The sequence below is a fragment of the Xenopus laevis genome, chromosome 4S (assembly GCF_017654675.1).
Source record: "Xenopus laevis strain J_2021 chromosome 4S, Xenopus_laevis_v10.1, whole genome shotgun sequence".
NCBI lineage: Eukaryota > Metazoa > Chordata > Amphibia > Anura > Pipidae > Xenopus > Xenopus laevis.
Window position 1 is genome coordinate 94,463,903 of NC_054378.1, and position 19,148 is coordinate 94,483,050.

General features: G+C 41.3%; 1 protein-coding gene across 2 annotated transcripts; it reads left to right on the plus strand.

The window, feature by feature from the left end:
* Positions 1 to 1,373: 1,373 nt before the first annotated feature.
* On the plus strand, positions 1,374 to 18,867 carry LOC108715723 (rab11 family-interacting protein 4B). 2 transcript variants are annotated; one of them, XM_018261137.2, is made up of 11 exons: positions 1,374 to 1,560; positions 5,128 to 5,249; positions 6,330 to 6,443; positions 7,165 to 7,234; positions 8,992 to 9,095; positions 10,445 to 10,585; positions 10,864 to 10,945; positions 12,044 to 12,181; positions 12,537 to 12,698; positions 13,711 to 13,878; positions 18,322 to 18,867. In XM_018261137.2, the coding sequence occupies exons 1-11, from the start codon at positions 1,537 to 1,539 to the stop codon at positions 18,439 to 18,441; spliced, it is 1,245 nt and encodes a 414-aa protein (XP_018116626.1). In that variant the 5' UTR covers positions 1,374 to 1,536; the 3' UTR covers positions 18,442 to 18,867. The 2 variants fall into 2 exon arrangements, with proteins under 2 accessions (XP_018116626.1, XP_041417523.1); XM_041561589.1 differs by lacking the exon at positions 1,374 to 1,560 and adding an exon at positions 3,146 to 3,436.
* Positions 18,868 to 19,148: the final 281 nt, after the last annotated feature.

A 19,148-nucleotide genomic window follows, 5' to 3' on the forward strand; every position in this document is an offset into this window, starting at 1 on the left:
CCACACTGAGCATGTGTGAGTCTTGATATTGCAGAAATGTCTAACAAAGTTACAAGATGACAGCCCCCTGCGCCAACTTTGAAAGCATAAATCATTTGTCTTATTAGGCTGCTGGTGCAGTAAGTTCATGTTTATATTTAGTATACATAATACAGCATTTCTAACATTATTCTATTTTAGACTTTAGTTGCCCTTTAAGGGCTCTTACGACAAGCGTTTTTAGCTGCACTCCCCTGCGTTCTGGTTTCATGCATTCAGCCTCAGGGGAGCGCAGGAGTAGACGCACTGAATTCTTTTCAATGTGGCTGTACTCGCCAAATGCAGGAAAAATGCAACATGTTGCAACCCAAACTGCATTCGACGCTTACATGTGTCTGTGTGAGTACAGTGACATTGAAAAGAATTCAGTGCGTCTACTCCTGCGCTCCACTGAGGCTGAACGCATGAAACCGGAACTAGGGATGCACGGAATCCACTATTTTGTACCGAACTCTAATTTGAATATGCAAAGGGAAGGGGAAATTTTTTTTATTCCTTATTTTCTGACAAAAAGTCACGCGATTTCCCTCCCCACCCCTAATTTGCATATGCAAATTAGGATTTGGATTCGGTTCGACTGGGCAAAAGGATTCTTCCGAATCCGAATACTGCTGAAAAAGGCCGAATCTTGGCCGAATCCCGAACCGAATCCTGGATTCGGTGCATCCCTAACCGGAATGCATGGGAGCACAGGTAAAAACACTCGTCTGTAAGAGCCCTAATGCAAGAAAGAATAACCAGATCCCCTACAACAATGGTATTGTTCAATACTTCCCAGAAACCCTAATCGTGTACAATTTGTTTAGACGGTGGGAAGGGAAATTTCCACTCACCGTTACTGACACACAATTGCAAATTGCAGTGATGAGCAGTGTCCCTCAAGTTAAGGAGTCAATGAGGTTTGAGAGTTGTAGTTCAAAAACAGAGGCATAATTATAGAGGCAGCAGACTGCTGGGGGACCCACGAGGCATAGGGGGCACAGTGGGGCACAGACTAACAAATAATTTTAATATATGCATTTCAATTATTTTTGTAAAAGTTTAGGGCCCCTAAAAGGATTTTTCTCTGGGACCCACAATGTACATACCTCATCCTAGTATCTATAATGTTTTCTATTAGTAATTACAATTTCCATTATAGATGATGTTTATAATATTTCCTTGTCTGGGTTCCACCTCCACTGACCTGGAGTAGTTACACTTTATTGTTTATATTGAATTGCCCTAGTCCCAATCTTCTCATTGTTGTAGGAAGTGATTTAGGGGGAGGGGTACAATGGGAATGAGAATGAGGAGGAGGAGGGTGTTAAGAAAAACTATAACCAATTGAGTTTACCCTTTGCCCCTTGACAAACTCTCCCCCACACCCACCTGCTGGCAGGGCAGTGACAAAATCCCAATGTATCTGTGTTAATAGTAAAGAGTCTGCTTTCTCTGGCTCCAGCTGCTGTTTCTGGATCCTGCTCCCTAAGGGACTTCTTTGTGCTGGACACCATCATGGGACCCATAGAAACACAACAGGTAATTTTTCCAGTTTTTGTTCATACAACTTTTATTAATAATTTATCCTTGGCCTCAATATTTGGGTGGCCTAGTGAGGGGAATATAAATAAGAAGACAAAGGATATAAATATGTTACATAGCAATGGTTGGATATTTTCAGTAAAGACATACCTGATACCCAAAAGACATCCTTAGTTAATATCATTTCCTTACTTGCTCAGTGTTCCAGTATGGTCAGGGGCCCAATATTTTCTAACCCTGGTCCCTAATAAGAAATAAGAAATACAGAAAGATATATTCTGCAGACCACACTAAATTATGTGCAGCCATCCAGATTGCTCTTAATTAATTGCTGAATAGGTATTTAAAGTGTGTCTGCTTTCAGAGGCAAAGTGGCAATGCTCTTCTGATTTATTTTACACAACAATGTTACTGTTTGCCAAGAAGCGGTTATAGGAATAGCACTCCTGTTATTAAAACATAGCTGCGAGGTGTTAATGACTAAATTAATAAAAATAAATATGCATTCATTCTGAGTACTGAATAGAAACTACACTTCAGGTATTGTGTGTTTTATAAGCTTGCATCTTAAAACCATGTGTAATTTTACATAGTTATAAAAGTATTACAACTATAGATCTAAGTACAAGTAATTTGGTATGATGAACTAGCGGCAGCTGCTAATGAGAGCATGACTTCATATTAAAGGAATGATTTCTGAAAGAAAAATGCCATTCAGGCTGCATCACAACATGGGGGTTTATCTCTACCCATTAGCAGCTATCACAATGGCAGGATTTGGTTAAAATTTGCTTCCCACTGACAGCAACTAGAAGCAGCGGGAGAGGCCCCCAGCCTGTCATTAACCAAAACAATTCACTCACATTTAGCATATTGATTTCAACTCTCCTGATCTTGTTGAATTACAAATCTAAGCTTTTATCACATAAATGACTGAAGCATGTAGTTCAATGGATATGTTTATACTAATGCTGGAGAGACCATGCTCTATATGTGTAGCTGTAAATTCTAACGCCAAATAAACAGGAGAGGTGCAGTTTGGCTAATTCAGTGCAAGAGATGAATAAATTCTAACATTTGACTCCTAACACTTGTCTGATCAGTGAATTGATTATATGCTTATGAATATGTATATTAAATCGACATCTTCCAATTCCCCACACGTTTATATGTAGCATCCCCCCATCTTTGTATGTGTTTCCATTTTGCATTTGTTTACACAAGTGTGCGATCTGGTTAAAGGCTCACCCAAACCATCATTTAGCCAGTCTTCCTGTCAGCTGTCGACTATATTTCCTAATTACACACTGGTGTTTGGTGAGAATGGGGGGTTTGCTTGAAAAAGCGTTTTTAACACCTTATCAGGAAAAAGATTATGTGAGCATGCTAGTCAGTTACAGTGTCGGACTGGGACACCAAGGGCCCACCAGAAAACCACTTCCCAAACTATTATTCCTCCTCTCCTCACTCAACATCTTTATTCACCTAGTCTTGTATATCTACTTACTATATTCTTCCATTATTAAGCATTTTTTCCCATAAAGAAATAGGGAATGGCTATGAAATACTCCAAATGGTTAGAAGCAAGAGGCCCACTGACACCTGGGCCCATCAGGAGTTTTCCTGGTATCCCGCTGGGCCAGCCCGACACTAGTCAGTTATTTACATACAGTATTATGTACCCCTGCATCTCATTTCCCCTATGGACTAGTGAGAATTGAACTGAAAGTTGAACCCATTGTCTTATGTTTATTTCATCCACTGTGCAAATTCCAGGACAATGCCTGAGAAGATTTTTATCAGTGAAAACAAACATGGAACCCATGGAAAGTACCAAAACATGTTTAACCGAAAAGGGCCCATATGCAACCAGGTAGCATTTTGGGATAGTAAAAAAATTATGCTTGGTGGTGGTGCCAATGTTTTTAGTAGGGGAGAAAGATTAAAAAAATACAAGGTGGCAACCCTAGTAGCATTACTAGATAGGGAAGTACTGGCAGACAGTTGCTGGGCAGACCATCTGGGGGGTAAAGTTTTGCCATGCTTGGAAGATAGATCGAGATGACTAATGATAAGGTATGGCTGATGCTGCAGCATGAACAGGTGGGTAATTATTTTGGCAGTGTCCTCTTAAAGGGGTGATATGGCAACCCTAGTCTGGAGGTCTAGTTATTACTTTTATGCTTGACTGGTCTGGGCAATCTTCCCTCCCTGTTTTGACTGTGTCAGGAATAAGTGTCCTGGATTTAAGTGTTTATATTCCCTTATTGAAAACTACATTTTATACCCTTTCCAGTTATAGTCAGGTGATCCCACTGGTGACCAATAAAAGGGCAACCAAGTTTGGGAGTTTTACTTTGAAAGCAGCAAGTAAGTTGCAGGTAAAACGTAGTCCCTTTGTAAAATGTATAATGAAGCAATTGAATTCCTATTGAATCAGATGTTAGTTGAGTGTAGGAACTGGCCACACCAGGGATGACTTTGACATATTGCATTATATGGACAAACAATCCCTGTTTTGTTTAAAGTGTTCAAAGGGCATTTTTAGTAGCTTAAAGCACAAAATGTTTTAATGTCCTTAATATATTGATAATGGGTTGAGTGCAGAGGACCTCTTGTATTTGTCTATATACTAACCCTTTATTAGTACTGCCCAACATGCAGATCTTCAGCTGTCTAAACCCCAAAAATAAACTGAAGTAAACTTATTTAGAGTAATCCTGAGAATGTTTGCCACAGTTCTCTATGAAAACCAGAGCGTCTGCAAGAATTTATGTATAAATGATATATAGTAAGTACTATATAGCATCCTGAGCATATTTAAATAAATATTTTTTTTCGGTTTAGATTCCCTTTAAAGAACCGCTCCTAGAATCATATAACAATCTTGCTGGGAGGGGCCATTGAATAAACAAAATTCAACAATGTCTATTTTGGCCTAGGCCTTGCCACCAGAGGCAACAACTAGGGATAGGCAGAAGAGGCACTAGCCTAGGACATAACAATGGGGGGGGATTACACTGTCCTAATTTAACAAAGACAAGTAATTAGAGGTGCGCTATCCAACAAAATAATGTTCTTTGTTAGTGCAGGACAGTAGCCCAAAAATCTTCTTGGAATGTGCAGAAAACATACAGAGAGAAAGGGGCCATTCCAGTTATTCAGGATGGAGTGTAGTTTTACTGTGCACAATGGGGTAAGAATAGTACTGATGTGTTGCTATCTGCTTACCTGCACAGTATGTGTTATGGGTGTGGTAAAATTCAAGAAGTTCCCACCATGCTCCTACCGGCAGGAAAGGAAAAGCAATATAAATGGCAGTTATAGCTGCTAGTGCTAATAGAGTTTTAGGTCTGTTATTAAATTATTAATGTTAACATTCTATGGGAGATGCATGCCCACTGTTTGTCTTCAACTAAAAGTACCAATATATCTCACTCTGAAATAGCCATGTTGACGGAGTGATCTGAGTATTATATGAGTTTGCAGCTCTGTTGTTGTTGTTATCTAATGAGTCAAGATAAATAATATCTATTCATTGTTTGTTTTTTTTTTTCCTTCTAGCCCTGTGTTTTGCCAAGAAAAGATGAGAAGAAAGAACCACAAAAAACTGCTTTTCTAGGCTGCTTGTTTCCTGAAGATCCTGTATCTGACCTGAACCCGCTAGAGTCAACTCGTGTAGATGAGTGTGTACCAGTTATTCCTTCCTTAGCTCCAAACATATGGATACCCATTAATGGTTTGGATGAGATAAACTAAGTATTTTATTTTAAAAGTCTAGGAGATGAGCAAAATCTTGGCTGTCTACAATATGTATTTCCAGAATGCCCGAGACCTGCCTGAAAAGTTACTTAGAATTAGTTATTATACTACTTTACTCTATACCTTCAGGTTTGCTCATGTGTGTATAAAAACTGACAGCTGGGCCTCCCTATAGCCAACAGCCAATAAAAAACTTTGGCACCTAAAATAAAGGGACCTCTCGGGAATCGTCAGATTAAACACATCGTATATATTTGCTTTGCCATTACTCAAGGATTTGTTAATTGAACCTCTGTTCTTGATACACTGGCCAAGGAACCTGGTTAAATACGGGCCATATCTTCTCCTTTCTCCTTCCCTCTCTCCTCTCCCTTTTTCCTATAGACATTGTTTCAAGCTATTGTTAGTATTGCTATACACCCTATACTGTATATGTTGAAAAGGCAAATAAAAATCATTGCAAAGAGAATTGATACAGATTCTCTGCAGGTGGATGCCCATCTGCTACCCTTCTTTTCTGCAAGCAGAGTGGATTTTGATCCAAAACGTCATATTTCAGAATTGAAATCTGCCAGTCTGCCTGCACCAGAGTAGAGACCATGCTTCCGGGTGCTGGCAGAGCATGAGCAGTGAGGGGAGTGGATTCTCGGCCTGTGTTTTTCCGCAGGCTGAGATGAATGAAAATCGCCTCACAAGGAAACTTCGGGCGACTTCGGAAATCGAATCACTCCGATTGCTATCCTGCCGGCGATTTTCATTCTAGCTGGTGGGAAGGCAGTTCGGGGAGAATAGTCGCCCCGAAGAAGAGGAGATTTGTCGCCGGGCGACAAATCTCCCCAAATCTGACCGTGTGTCTCTGCCCTAAAGGTGAACCACCCGTTTAGGATAATTTTATCTCCACTAAAGATTACTTAGCTTTTTTTTTTTACTAGTCAATGTGTGTGTGGGGGGCATTTATTTTTTGTAAATTTCCTCTTTCTCACACTTTGTCATTGTTTCCATAGGAGCTTTCAGGCAGAATGGACTGAGCCATTTGAGCTTCTCACTATCTCTGAAGACCAGTTTGAAGATTATGGGGAGGTAGTGAGTTCATGCAGCATTCAGAATAGCAGTTGCAGGTATAATACATGTACTGCAAAATATGCACTATGATGAATGGATTTTACATCTCCTCCAATTACTATTTGTAACTTATTAGGGCTAATTTACTTACAAAACTGCATTGTGCAAAAAAGTGCAGTTTTGGAAGCAATTCCCTATGTTATTTATGCACAAAGCAGAATTTCCAGTGTCATTGCATCTGCTGGGGGAGATTCATGGACAGATGACCTTTACTGGTGAAAAGTGCAAATCATCATTTTAATCAACAGGTTCCATTTGTATGAGGGCAAGCATTGTTTTTTTCTTTTTTTTTACATGGATATTTTCCCTTCCCTTTTGTACTTTTTATTTTTTTCACCGAGGTGCATTGAGAGAAGAACCTTCTCGTTGGGCAATGGGCATTACCACCAACCTTATAAGATGAAGAAAGATTGGTTTCTTTAGAACACTTATTAACTGTTATTTAGAATTAGGATTACTCTACTTTCGTATGAATCATCTGTACAGTCCCTTTAAAAACCCTTTGTGAGTGTGTAAGGTGATGGCTTTTCCAGACATTGGTTTCTACAGCATGCCACTGTGCTTTGTTTAGTTAGCTCCTACAACGCCTTATGCTTTACAATGAAAGAAGTGTGACTTTAAATGCACACCTGGCACAACACATCTCCCTTGATCTTCGTCTTTGACTGAGGTTTTTTGATCTCAGAGTTAAGTCATGATGTGTCTCGTTTTTCCCAGGGCACATGACAGCTGCGACCTTTCCAGCATGGACCCAGAGGTGACTTCAAGCAGTGAATCTGTGGAAAAGGTAACTGCATTTTTATTTTTAATTATTTTTCTCTTGTACAATTCAGTGGCATTGTTTTAATTAGTTCTGTATGTACACATGTGCTTAGGAGCTGAGAGTTACAGAGATCAAATGTTTAGTTGTTCAAATAAGGACATTTTTAACAATTTCTTTGTTATAATGTATGTAAATTCTACCTGAGGGACTTGGGGAATCTAGTCTGAGGTCTTTTAAAGGAGACCTGTCACCCCAAAAAAAAAATCCAAATCCTATTTTATTATGTTAGTCAAGCAAAATGAACTTTAATTACACTGTAAAAGTTATTTGAATCTGGTTTCCTTCCATCTGGGAATTCATAATTATAGCAAGCAGGCAGGAGCCATTTTGTGGCCACTATTATTAAGGCAAGCCTTGTATTATCTCAGAATCTTGTTTGTACACCAGAATAGGGGACTTGATGTCCATCCCCATGCCATGGTTACACAATTAAATGCTTAAGAGAATGGGGGGGGGGGATGCGGGGAGAGCAGTGACATCTAGGAAATGCTGAATGGAAAGTGAAAGTAATTGTGCATAGAGGAGGGGCAGGCACTATTTGATTGACAGCTGAGATTTTTAAATGGTTAAACAGCTATGAATGCTTGAATAAAAAAAAATTAGGGTTCCTGTTTAATTTGAAAAGGACTTTTATTATACCGCTTTTTATGTTTGGGTGACAGGTCTACTTTAAGAGCATTTAGTTTTGTCTTTGAGCATAAGTGTGCACAACTGGAATAAACACATGTGAATCTATGTGTGACTAGTGTCTGACCCAAATTAAGATGGCTATACATGGGCAGATTTGGTTGGCCAGTTTGGATGATGTTAATCACAATGATAGACCATGTGGACATCTATGCTAGGTCAGGGTAATTCTGCTGATCATCTTGGGATCCTATCGAATTGCAGGTCTTTGCAAATTTCATATACTGATGTACCTGTAGATAAAGAAGTGAAAATGAGCCATTTTGCTCCTATTTACTTTCTTCATATGTGATCAGAATAATAGGAAGGTAGCAATACATGTGTATGATCATCATTCATACAGGAACTGTCTTTTCGGCACATGGAATAATTTGTCAGCTACCAAACTGTATTGGCCAGTGTATGGGCACTTTAAAACTTGACATTATTGGCTGCCATCTGTTCTACGGAAGAGGAACAAACTAGTCCTAACTACACCTTGATACCTCCTGTAGTAGGAACACTGTAGTGGCTTGGCAGGCCAGAATGCCCCAAATATACCTACATTGAACTCTGTCTCTTGTTACTTTTGGTTGCTAAAAAGTTTCAGAAGATTAGTAACCAAGTTGCTTGTATCCACCTACCAACCAGGGGTGTAACAACAGAGGAAGCAGACCCTGCAGTTGAAGGGGGGGGGGTCCAGGTGTTAAAGGGGGCCCCATGAGGCCCTAATTAATAAGCCATTTGAATGTTTGGGGGGCCTAAAATTAATTTGCTGTGGGGCCAAATCATATGTAGTTACACCACTGCTAGCAACTGCCTAGAGTCAGTGTTTGAAGATGCAGGCAACTAGCATGAGCATGACAAGCATGGTGACAATCACTTGTGTGCCTAGCCCCTGTAATTTTTATTGGCAGAAGTTTTTTTTTTTTCTTCACACAAAAAAAAACCCTGTAGGACACTACAATAAAGGCACATGCTAAAAGACAAGTTGCCCTTTATATGCAGCACTGCATGGTCTACTGCAAGTGATGCTCTTTTCCTGTTTCTATTAGCTGAGCTTTCTGGAGGATCAAATCTTGGAATTAGAAGGGGAGAAATGTCAGAGAGAAGAGACAGAGCAAAAACTGCGCCAGCTCAATAAGGACCTAATGAAAAAGTAAGAGAGGATGGTACACTAGACTTTGTTTTTTTAAGTTTAAAAACTAAAAGCAGAATCATTTGTGTGTGTGCATAATATATACACACATTTTTCCATGATGAAACTGGCACAAAACATTTGTTTAGTAAATAACATGTTCCGTTAAAATGTAGAAAATTCAAGGCGTGCTCATGATGTTTTAGGCTTTGTATGGAATGGTTAGTAATGGAAGTACTCCATGGGGTTGTATACTCATTCAGCTGGTGGCTTGTGATCACAGTTAGAAATGTCCCTGTCCATTGAACGACTGGCTCCCCCATTAGCTGTTAAAGCCAGCAAAGAATATACTTCCCTTGTGCCATAGGCCTAACTGTTGCCCAGAATGGCTAAAACCGTAAACTGGGATGCCAAAGTCTTCAAAAATATCTTTCAGCTGCAAATCCTTTTGAATGAATTGTAAGAAACATCATATTGCTGGAACAGCTTGTCAACATATGCCATGAGATTAAAGGGGCTGTTCACCTTTGAGTTAACTTTCAGTATGATGTAGAGAGTGATATTCTGAGACAATTTGCATTTATTTTTTATTCAGCAGTTCTTCAGCTTGGACTTTCTGCAGTCTAGTTGCTAGGGTCCAAATTAACCTAGCAACCCAGCATTGATTTTAATAAGGGACTGGACTATCCATAAGGGAGGGTCTGAATAGAAGGATGAGTAATAAAAAGTAGCAATAACAATACATTTTTAGCCTTACAGAACACTTGTTTTTTAGATGAGGTTAGTTGCCCCACTTTGAAAGCTGGAAAGAGTAAGACGGAAAAGGCAAATATTTAAAAAACTATAAACAAATAATTAAAACCAATTGAAAATTAGAATTAATTTAACATACCAAATGTTAACTTAAGGGTGTACTACCTCTTTAATGCTATAATAGACAGTACAGTAATAAAAAACATGATTTGTGAGTGTGAGTTATATTGATATAAAAATATATAGTGGGATGCTAACGTCTAAAGGGCCTGTCCAAAAGGGCCCATAATCCAAAACCAAAAAATTATCCCATAACTCTATATTATATTAAAGATATGTTTTTATACAAAAACCATGTAAAAAGATAGGCATACAGACCACATGATATTCCACCTTATGAGTTTCATACCCTCTGGTACCATAGCATGCTTATGATAAAGTACCAGAGGGTATGAAACCAGAGGGTATGAAACGTATAAGGCGGAATACCATGTGGTCTGTATGCCTATCTTTTTAACATGGTTTTTGAATAAAGACATATTTTTAATATAGAGATATGGGATCATTTTTTGGTTTTGAATTATATTGATTGATTGATTGTGATTATTAATTCAAAGGATATACTCCCTGGAAGAGCAGATCCAGGACCAGAAGCTACAACTGGAGGAAGAGAAAAGGGAAATTCTTTCTCAGAGAGAGTCCTGTTTCCTTAAGGCAGAGAGGAAGTGGCATCTAGAAATGGAAAAGTTAAATGCACGGTATGTCTTTGCCTTCGTTTTTTTTTTTTATATGGGGATAAGGCCTCATTTGCTGCTTGAATTGCAACTTTCATTGAATTTAATTACTTTCATTAATTACCTTTGCTTTGGTTTACATGCCACTTTTTGTCAACCAGATCATTTATGTTTTGCAGTCCGGATACATGCAAGATGTATTTAATTCAGAATGGTACTGTCACAGAAGCAGGGAAAACCCTTTGTAACTCCCACTGCCTGTGTTCATGGAACTCTGTTTCTGTTTTTTCTTCTGTTCACAGAATAAAAGTGCTACAGGATGATAATGCCAAGTTGTCTCAGTCTGTCTCAGCTCTCAATGCCCAGAACAGAGTCCTGGAAAAGGTAAGTCATTGCATTCTGGGTAATGGGGAAAACAGGTGCCTCATCCTTATCATATTACACAGAGCAAGGGGGTAGAAAATAGTGTCTTCACCCCTCACTTAGTGGGGCCCTGCAGTAAGGCAGTTTAGACAGAAAAAGTGGGGGAGTTAGCAGGTATAAAAGTGCAAGATGATGACTGTAATCAGGCCCGGACTGGCAATCTGTGGCTTCTGGCAAATGCCAGAAAGGCTGCTGTAAGATGCCATAGACAGTCACTATTTATTGGGCTGCTGGGGCTGTGTGGGCCTCTGCCAGGCAGTCTTTTTTTAAAATCCAGTCTGGACCTGACCGTAATGCTTTTTATAGGTGCTAGAAATTGGTATCATAACAGCCAAACAGCCATAGGTTGGATAGTCTATATAAATAATGAGGCCATGCAAAGTCTGTTTTGCCCTGGGCCAGTTCCCAGCTAAAAATGATGATTGGAAATACAGAATATAATGGCCACTGGCTTCATTAATAACAATCTGAATAAACAGTGGGAAATAATGCAGTGTATATTACAAATTATTTTAGACATGGCTGTTCACTGGTTGACCAGTAGATGGTATCAAAGCCAACATTTCTTTTCTAGTTTGCATAATGCCCAAAGAGTTTTTTCAGTTGTTTTTAAAAAATATGAGGCAGGATATCTCCTTATTTGGCAAGGGTTCTGTGAATAGGGCTTTTTTTTCCTCTACGGGTCAGACAGGGAAATTAAAGCAACTCTATGTTTGATCCTTGTGAGGTAGATAGTTATATAATCATTGCACAAATAATCCCCTGCATAATGCACTCCTGGTAACAAAACCGTCACAAGAAAGTGCGACGGTAAAACGGTACTAGAAATCTAATCTATCTTGCAAGTATAAATCTTGTGATTAAAACAATAGGAAAAAGTATATTCGGCACATGCTCTATTAATTGAATCCATGTTAGAAAAGGGGTATACAATCTCTTGGAAAAACAAAATCCTAGTTCTCCCAGGTAAGGGGAAACCTTGGGAAATTAAGATGATCAAAAATCTCATCACAAGCATAATATGTGAATACATCTGTATGGTGATGCTCCTTTCTACAGAAAGTCCAAAGCTTGGTGAGTGAAGTCCTTGAAACGGCTGATAGTCTGGAGAAGGAGCGAGAGAGGAGCGGGATGTGGGAAGAGGCCCTGAATCAGGAAAGAGAAGCTTGGCAACATGAGAGGCAAGAGGCAGCTCAGGTGGGTAAATATTAATGGGATTGGGTGGTTATACTGTTAACCTTCATGCTGTGCTGATTTAAGATAGCAGTGATAGTACAGTGATACAACAAGGATATCTGCTATCGAAGCTAATGGCATTGTCTATAACACATTTGCTGTTTTCCACCTTATTGCAATGGCAGTAAAACACCCTGTGTGCCATAGTTCCAAAGGTCATATTGTAAGGTAAATAAAGTGGCAAGTAATCAATGAGTAAATTGTTTGCTTATATGGGTTATTTGTTTAGGGAGTGGGACACCAAACCTATTTAGTTTCTCTCCAGAACATTATTGGCTTTACTTTTCATGACATTTACAAATGTTCAACCTTGCAGTTGATTGAAGATCTGCGCTGTGAGCTGAGGACTTTCCAGAGGACAGACTGTGAGCTGAGCAGGTTCCAGATGACAGACTGTGAGCTGCAATGCTGTGATGATAGGGGAAGTACCCACAGTCTCTGGGAAGAGTGTGAAAGGGAGAAGCAGAGACTGGCAGATGTAAGTCTGGGGACCAGAGGAAAGAGAATGCAAGTAGCTATGTGTAAGCCATAAAAAATACATTTGGTTAAGTGCAAGGATAATTGTTTCTCAGCTATTTGTCCTTAAGCAAGTGAGCCAATTTGATAAGAAATGTACCTACCCACAAAGTCAGCAATCTGGTAATTCACCCTCATACAAAGAAATGCAAATATCAAGATAAGGGCAGTTTTGTCAACTTACAGTTTTAAGAGAAAATCTGTGGAATATACACTATTTTTAAGCAGAGTTTATTTTTCTCTAGATGTGGTCTTAGAAGGTTGCAACACAGTGAAGTCTATATTTATTCAGAGGTAGATAATGACATCTACAAGTGGTAGATATTTCAGTCCCCTTTTAAGGCAGAGACACATGGTCAGATTCGGGGAGATTAGTCGCCCAGCGTCAAATCTCCTCTTCTTCGGGGCGACTGATCTCCCGAACTGCCTTCCTGACGGCTAGAATGTAAATCACCAGCGGGATGGCACTCTGAGCGCCTCATTTTCTGAAGTTGCCTCACAAGGAAACTTCGGGAACGCTTTTCGGGGAGATTAGTTGCCCAAAGAAGAGGCGATTAGTCGCCAGGCGAATAAATCTCCCCAGATGGCAAAGTTGCGAAAAATTTGGTAAATTGGTTTTAAATCTTTAAAAAGGTCTATGTGTAGCCAACATTAGTTTTTTTACATTTAGACAATTTGTCAAATACAAGATGTAAAAATACAGCCAATTGAGAGATACTACTGCTGTTGGTCTGTAGAGAACGTTTTGGGGTCCTTGATTTCACTCCAATAATTGATTACGCTTCCAATAATACTTAAAAGCAAGACAGATCGTGTATCTGTTATGGTGCCTTTCCAAAATGTTCACCTCAAATATGCAATATCAGAATAAATTTGTATTGTATGTATGGTTTTATCACAATGATTGATTGCTTTAAATGCTTATTATAAAGGTAGTAGAAAACTAGAAAAAATTGAATTGTATATCTCCACAGGAGAACCAAAGTCTACGGGAAATTAATGAAGATCTGCAGGATGCTCTGCTTGTACAAAATGGGTCCGTCTGCTTCCCATACAGAACCCATGAGGAGAACTCTCACTCCAAACCAGGTTCTCCAGTTCACTCCATTGCTGAAGAGATTGATGTGTGTACACAACAGCAGGTAAAGCATCAAACGTTGAAATCAGTTCATACATAAAACACCTTAAAGGAGAACTAACACCCCCATTGTGATCTGTCCCCTCTAGAAATAGCAACAGCACATGCAGAGTGAGCGCAGTGGAGCTCATGGACGCTGTCTTCTTCTCTACGGTAATCTTCGTGAAGCAAGCGGCATATTGACGCATGTATATTTGGAGCAATCTTCCAGTTCGTGACAACTGTGCATGCACCGAAAGAGATGGAAATTGCTGAAGGGGAGGAAGACACGAAGATTACCAAAGCAAAGAAGATGACGCCCGTGAGCTCCGCTGCGCTCACTCTGCGCTCACTCTGCGTGTGTGGTTGCTATTTCTAGAGGGGACAGAACTCAGGGGTAAGACTGTGCAGATAGACTAGGTCCTAGCTAGACTATCTGCCCCAGCTCAGTTGCAGGACAGACGCACAATGCAAGCGTCACCTTTCATCCCCGTCTGGATCCCCCGAACAACATACTTTTACATCGGATGAGGAGGGGCAGATCCTGTCAGAATTGGACTTTGATCAGGAACAGGAGCCAGATTTAGATACTCCCAGAACACAAAGAGAAGTTGAGGGCCTTATTCAGGTGGTTCTAAAGACTCTCAATTTAGAGGAGTCTACCTCTCCTGCACAACCGGAGAAAAACCTATTCAAGAGACAGAAAAAGACTGCCTGTATTTTCCCAGCTTATGAGCAGCTGGACAACATCATCAAGGCACAATGGAAGAACCCAGACCACAAGGTTCAGATATCCAGAAGTTTCTCACAAGCCTATCCTTTTCCATAGGAGTGCATAGACCTCTGGTCTTCACCACCTCAGGTGGATCCTCCGGTATCCAGATTATCAAAAGCCACCACCATTCCAGTAGCAGATGCGGCATCATTCAAAGATCCCATTGACAAGCGGCTACAGGGTTTCTGCAAATCAGTCTTTACAGCATCAGGAACAGCCTTCAGACCTATTTTTGCGATTGCATGGGTTTCTAAAGCAATGGTAGTCTGGGTGGAGCAGGTAGCACAAATCCTTGGCTCCGAAGACCCCACGACCGACCTGCTACTTTCTCAGATCGCTGACGCTACGGCATTTATCTGTGATGCTTTGTTGGATGCGGCAAAGCTGGGTCGCAAAGGCATCGGCACAGTCTATAGCAGCCCGCAGGTTTCTATGACTCAAAACATGGTCGGCCGACCTCACCTCCAAAAGATCCTTAATAAAGATGGCCATACACGGAGAGATCCGCTTGTTTGTCGCCAAACGAGCGGATCTCTCCCCAATATGCCCACCTTGAGGTGGGCAATATCGGGTTGATCCGATTGTGGGCCCTAGGGCCCAACGATCGGATCCTAACGGTGGCTTTACGGGTGGTCGGATCGCGGGACAGCATCAACGAACAGATGCGGCCGTGATCCGACGGGATCATGAAGGCGTGCCCAAGGGGTAACTCTGGGCGGCCGTCTAAAAGCCTTTCAGGAGGTGTGGCACTACCAAACATCAGACCAGTGGGTCCTCCATATTGTGTCACAGGGTTACTTAATAGAACTCTCTCAACCCCCTTGGGTATGATGGTGGTAGCGTTTCCGGCTCTTCCACATGCTCCACTACACACAAGACCCCTTCAACAAATGATTCTGCGACAACAAAGGAGGGATCGAAAGAACCTGGACAGAGTGGTTGTAATCTCATTGCAAGTCAGGAGCTCTCTAGACTGGTGGCTCCACCTTCCCAGGTTGAGGTCAGGGAAACCATTCCCAAACCATCTGTGGACGGTAATAACGACAGATGCCAGCAAGAGAGGTTGGGGAGGCGTACTAGACCAACTTTCCATTCAAGGACTGTGGAATCAGGAAGAAAGGAGTCCTCCGATCAACATACTAGAGCTCAGAGCAATTCCATATTAGCTAAAACACTGGACTGCACTCCTCCGCAGCAAGGCAATAAGTATACAGTCCGACAATATGACGGCGGTGGCATACATAAATCACCAGGGGGGAAAACGAAGTCATGCGGCCCTGGTGGAGGCAAAAATAATTTTAGACTGGGCAGAGAACTTCATTCCACCAATATCAGCAGTATACATATCAGTAGTGGACAACTGGATGGCAGACTATCTAAGCAGGGAGACCTTAGACCCAGGCGAATGGAGCCTACACCAGGACGTATTTCAGCTCATAGTGACAAGATGGGGCCTTCCAGAGGTGGACCTCATGGCGTCACGTTACAACCACAAAGTCACAAAGTTTGTAGCAAGAAGCGTCGACCCACTGGCTCATGCGGTAGACGCCCTAGTGATTCCAAGTTCACTCTGGCATATGTCTTTCCTCCTCTAGCACTTCTCCCAAGAGTCATAAAAAAGATAAAGAAGGAAGGCATTCCTACCATCCTAGTGGCTCCTCATTGGCCCAGAAGAACATGGTTAGCAGATGTTGTCGAAATGGCTCACGGGGCTCCCCTTCATTTGCCACAGAGACCAGATTTACTGACACAATTCACATTGTTGGGATTGGACTCATGGCTCTTGAAACCTTAGTACTACGGGCGGCCACGGCTCCCTTAGAGGCCATACCCACTATGTTGCGAGCACGAAAACCAGTATCAGCCAAGATGTATCAGAGTGTGGAAGACTTTCATCAGGTGGTGTGAATCCAAAGATTAAGATTCCAGAGTAGCGGGAGCTAAAGAGATCATCTCATTCCTTCAGAGTGATCTGGCCAAAGGCCTTGCCTTGAGCACATTGAAGGCGCAGGTCTTAGCATTGTCTATTTTTTACCAGAAGAAGAAGAATGTACGAACAAGGGGCAAGCAGGCTGGTTTCCCCATACAAGGATCCCGTTCCTCCCTGGGACTTAAATTTAGTACTTTCGGTCCTCCAGGTGGACCCATACAAACCATTGGAAACCATTCCTCTTCCATCTCACAGAGAACACAGTACTCCTCCTAGCAGTCGCTTCCGCTATGAGAGTTCAGAGTTAGCAGCATTTTCATGCAGGCCACCCTTCACGATCATCCATCAGGACAAGGTGGTCCTTAGTCCTACACCAGATTTCTTACCGAAGGTAGTCTCAGCATTCCATCTTAATCAGGATTTAGCGGTACCTTCGTTTTGTCCCAATCCAAAGAATCCGATAGAGGCCAAACTTAACAAGATGGATGTGGTTCGAACAATCAGTAGCTACCTTTTGGCCACGGAGAAGATACGAAGAACAGACTCGCTCTTCACTATCCCAGATGGTAGACAAAAGGGCTTAGGAGCATCTAAGTCAACGATAGCCAAGTGGATTCGGGCTACCATTCTCAGAGCCTACACACTGAGAGGAAAAGCGACTCCATTCAATGTCAGGGCCCATTCAACGTGCTCTGTGAGCACTACGTGGGCATTCAAACATCAAGCTTCAGTGGAGCAGGCGTCGAGCAGCCGCCTGGTCTTCCATTCACACCTTCACTCGGTTCTACAAGCTACATGTACAGGCTTCAGCTGAAGCCAGCTTTAGGAGGAAGGTGCTGCAGACTATTGTCTCCTAAAGCACCTACTATTAGGGGTTGGCCCCGCCCTCTGGGGTTGCTTTGGGACATCCCCATAGTGTCTGTGTCCCCCAATCTAGGGAAGAGAGAGAGGAATTTTTTACTCACCGTAAAATCTTTTTCTCTTCTCCTACATTGGGGGACACAGGCATTCCCTCCCTGTGTATATAGATCAAAAGTATATCATTAAGGGGGTAAACTATATTTCCCCTTTAAAGTTTTGTTATGTTATCCGAGAGGTGAGAGACTCCTTCTCTGTTTTGGGTTAGCCATGCGTATTAGCCTTCTTAGGTCAAAAAAACTGAACCAAGGAGGAGGAGGCAGGGGATGAAGCCCACAGCAGGAGGAGGAGTCCACTTTAACTACTAAAGCTGGCCATAGACTCAAAGATCTTTCCCCGATATGCCACTAATTGAATGGCTATATCGAGGGTAATCAGAACGTTTGGCAGTATGGTCGAACGATCGGATTACGATACGCCAAGGGGCTCCGACGAGTCGGTAGAGTTAAAATCAAACTTTCCCGATCGAGATCGGGAAGACCTGTCGGCAGATAAGCTGTCAAATTGGTCTAAACGACCGATATTGGCAGCTTTATCTGGCCGTGTATGGCCAGATTATGCTGATTGGAGCAACATTCCAGTGGATATATATTCTCGAAGGAAGATTTACAAGTTATTCTGAACTGAGAAAGCTAGTTGGATGACTGGTGAAATGTCTTCAAGGAAAAAAACACAGCAAGTCCAGTTATTTTGACTTATTTCTATAGTTATGGGTTTTAAAATATTCATCACTGAATACTGCAATAATTGGTGAATAAATCATCATAAAAAAAAAGGAATACTGAATGAAATACTGACAAACTGCATTTTCAGTCTAATTTGTTTTTCCTCTCTTCCCCCCTCAGATTTCAGCCCTTAATGAGCAAAAAGAGATCAACCGACGCCTGCGGCAGTATCTAGATCGTGTTATCCTCACTGTTTTAGAAAAAGACCCCGGTCTTCTTGAAATCAAGCCATCTCTATGAGCCATAGATTGAGTGTTGAGAAGGTTATAGGAGGGTAGAAAATACACGTTTTATATTCACTGAGGGACATAGGCCTAATAATAAATTACCAATATGAGCTGGTCTCATCCTTTAATTACTCACCACTCACAGAGTGTAAACCTGTGCTGACGAATTCTTCGAAAAGAATGCAAGTGAATGTCTGTCAGTAAAAAATGTAATTTATTTTTTTAATACTTGTGTCTTTTTGTAACTCACTGCTGCACACAATCCTATAGTCCCAATTTAATACATAGCCACTTTTTACTTTCGCATGAAAATGTACACTCTGCATAAAGGTGAGGAGAGGCATTGTCTCTGCAGGAGACTTTAAATGTATGTGTGTGTAAATGAGGCCAAGGATATTCTGTGAATATTCTGTCATATTAAATATATATTGAACATGCAGTGGTGTTGTGTTTAATGTTTTATACAAAACGAAGTATTCCTATTTGAAATAGGCAAATAATTTACTATGGGAAAATACTTGCCCAGAGCCTTTCAGATCCAGAAGAGAGACATGCTTCCCTGCACTGGGGCATAAAGGCATATTTGGAAGCAGCCAGCGGTATAACTATAGAAGGAACAGACCCCTGTTGTCCATGGGGACGGGGTCCAGACCATGGGTTCTGCTTCCTTTATAACTGTAGAGATCCCTCCTCCCTGGTCACTCTCCTACCTATGCACAA

Coding starts and splice junctions, on each gene's coding strand:
- LOC108715723 (XM_041561589.1), top strand. CDS start 3,344: ATGCCTGAGAAGATTTTTATCAGTGAAAACAAACATGGAACCCATGGA. Junction 3,437..5,127: donor AAGGGCCCATATGCAACCAG/GTAGCATTTTGG, acceptor TTTTCCTTCTAG/CCCTGTGTTTTGCCAAGAAA. Junction 12,699..13,710: donor AGAAGCAGAGACTGGCAGAT/GTAAGTCTGGGG, acceptor ATATCTCCACAG/GAGAACCAAAGTCTACGGGA.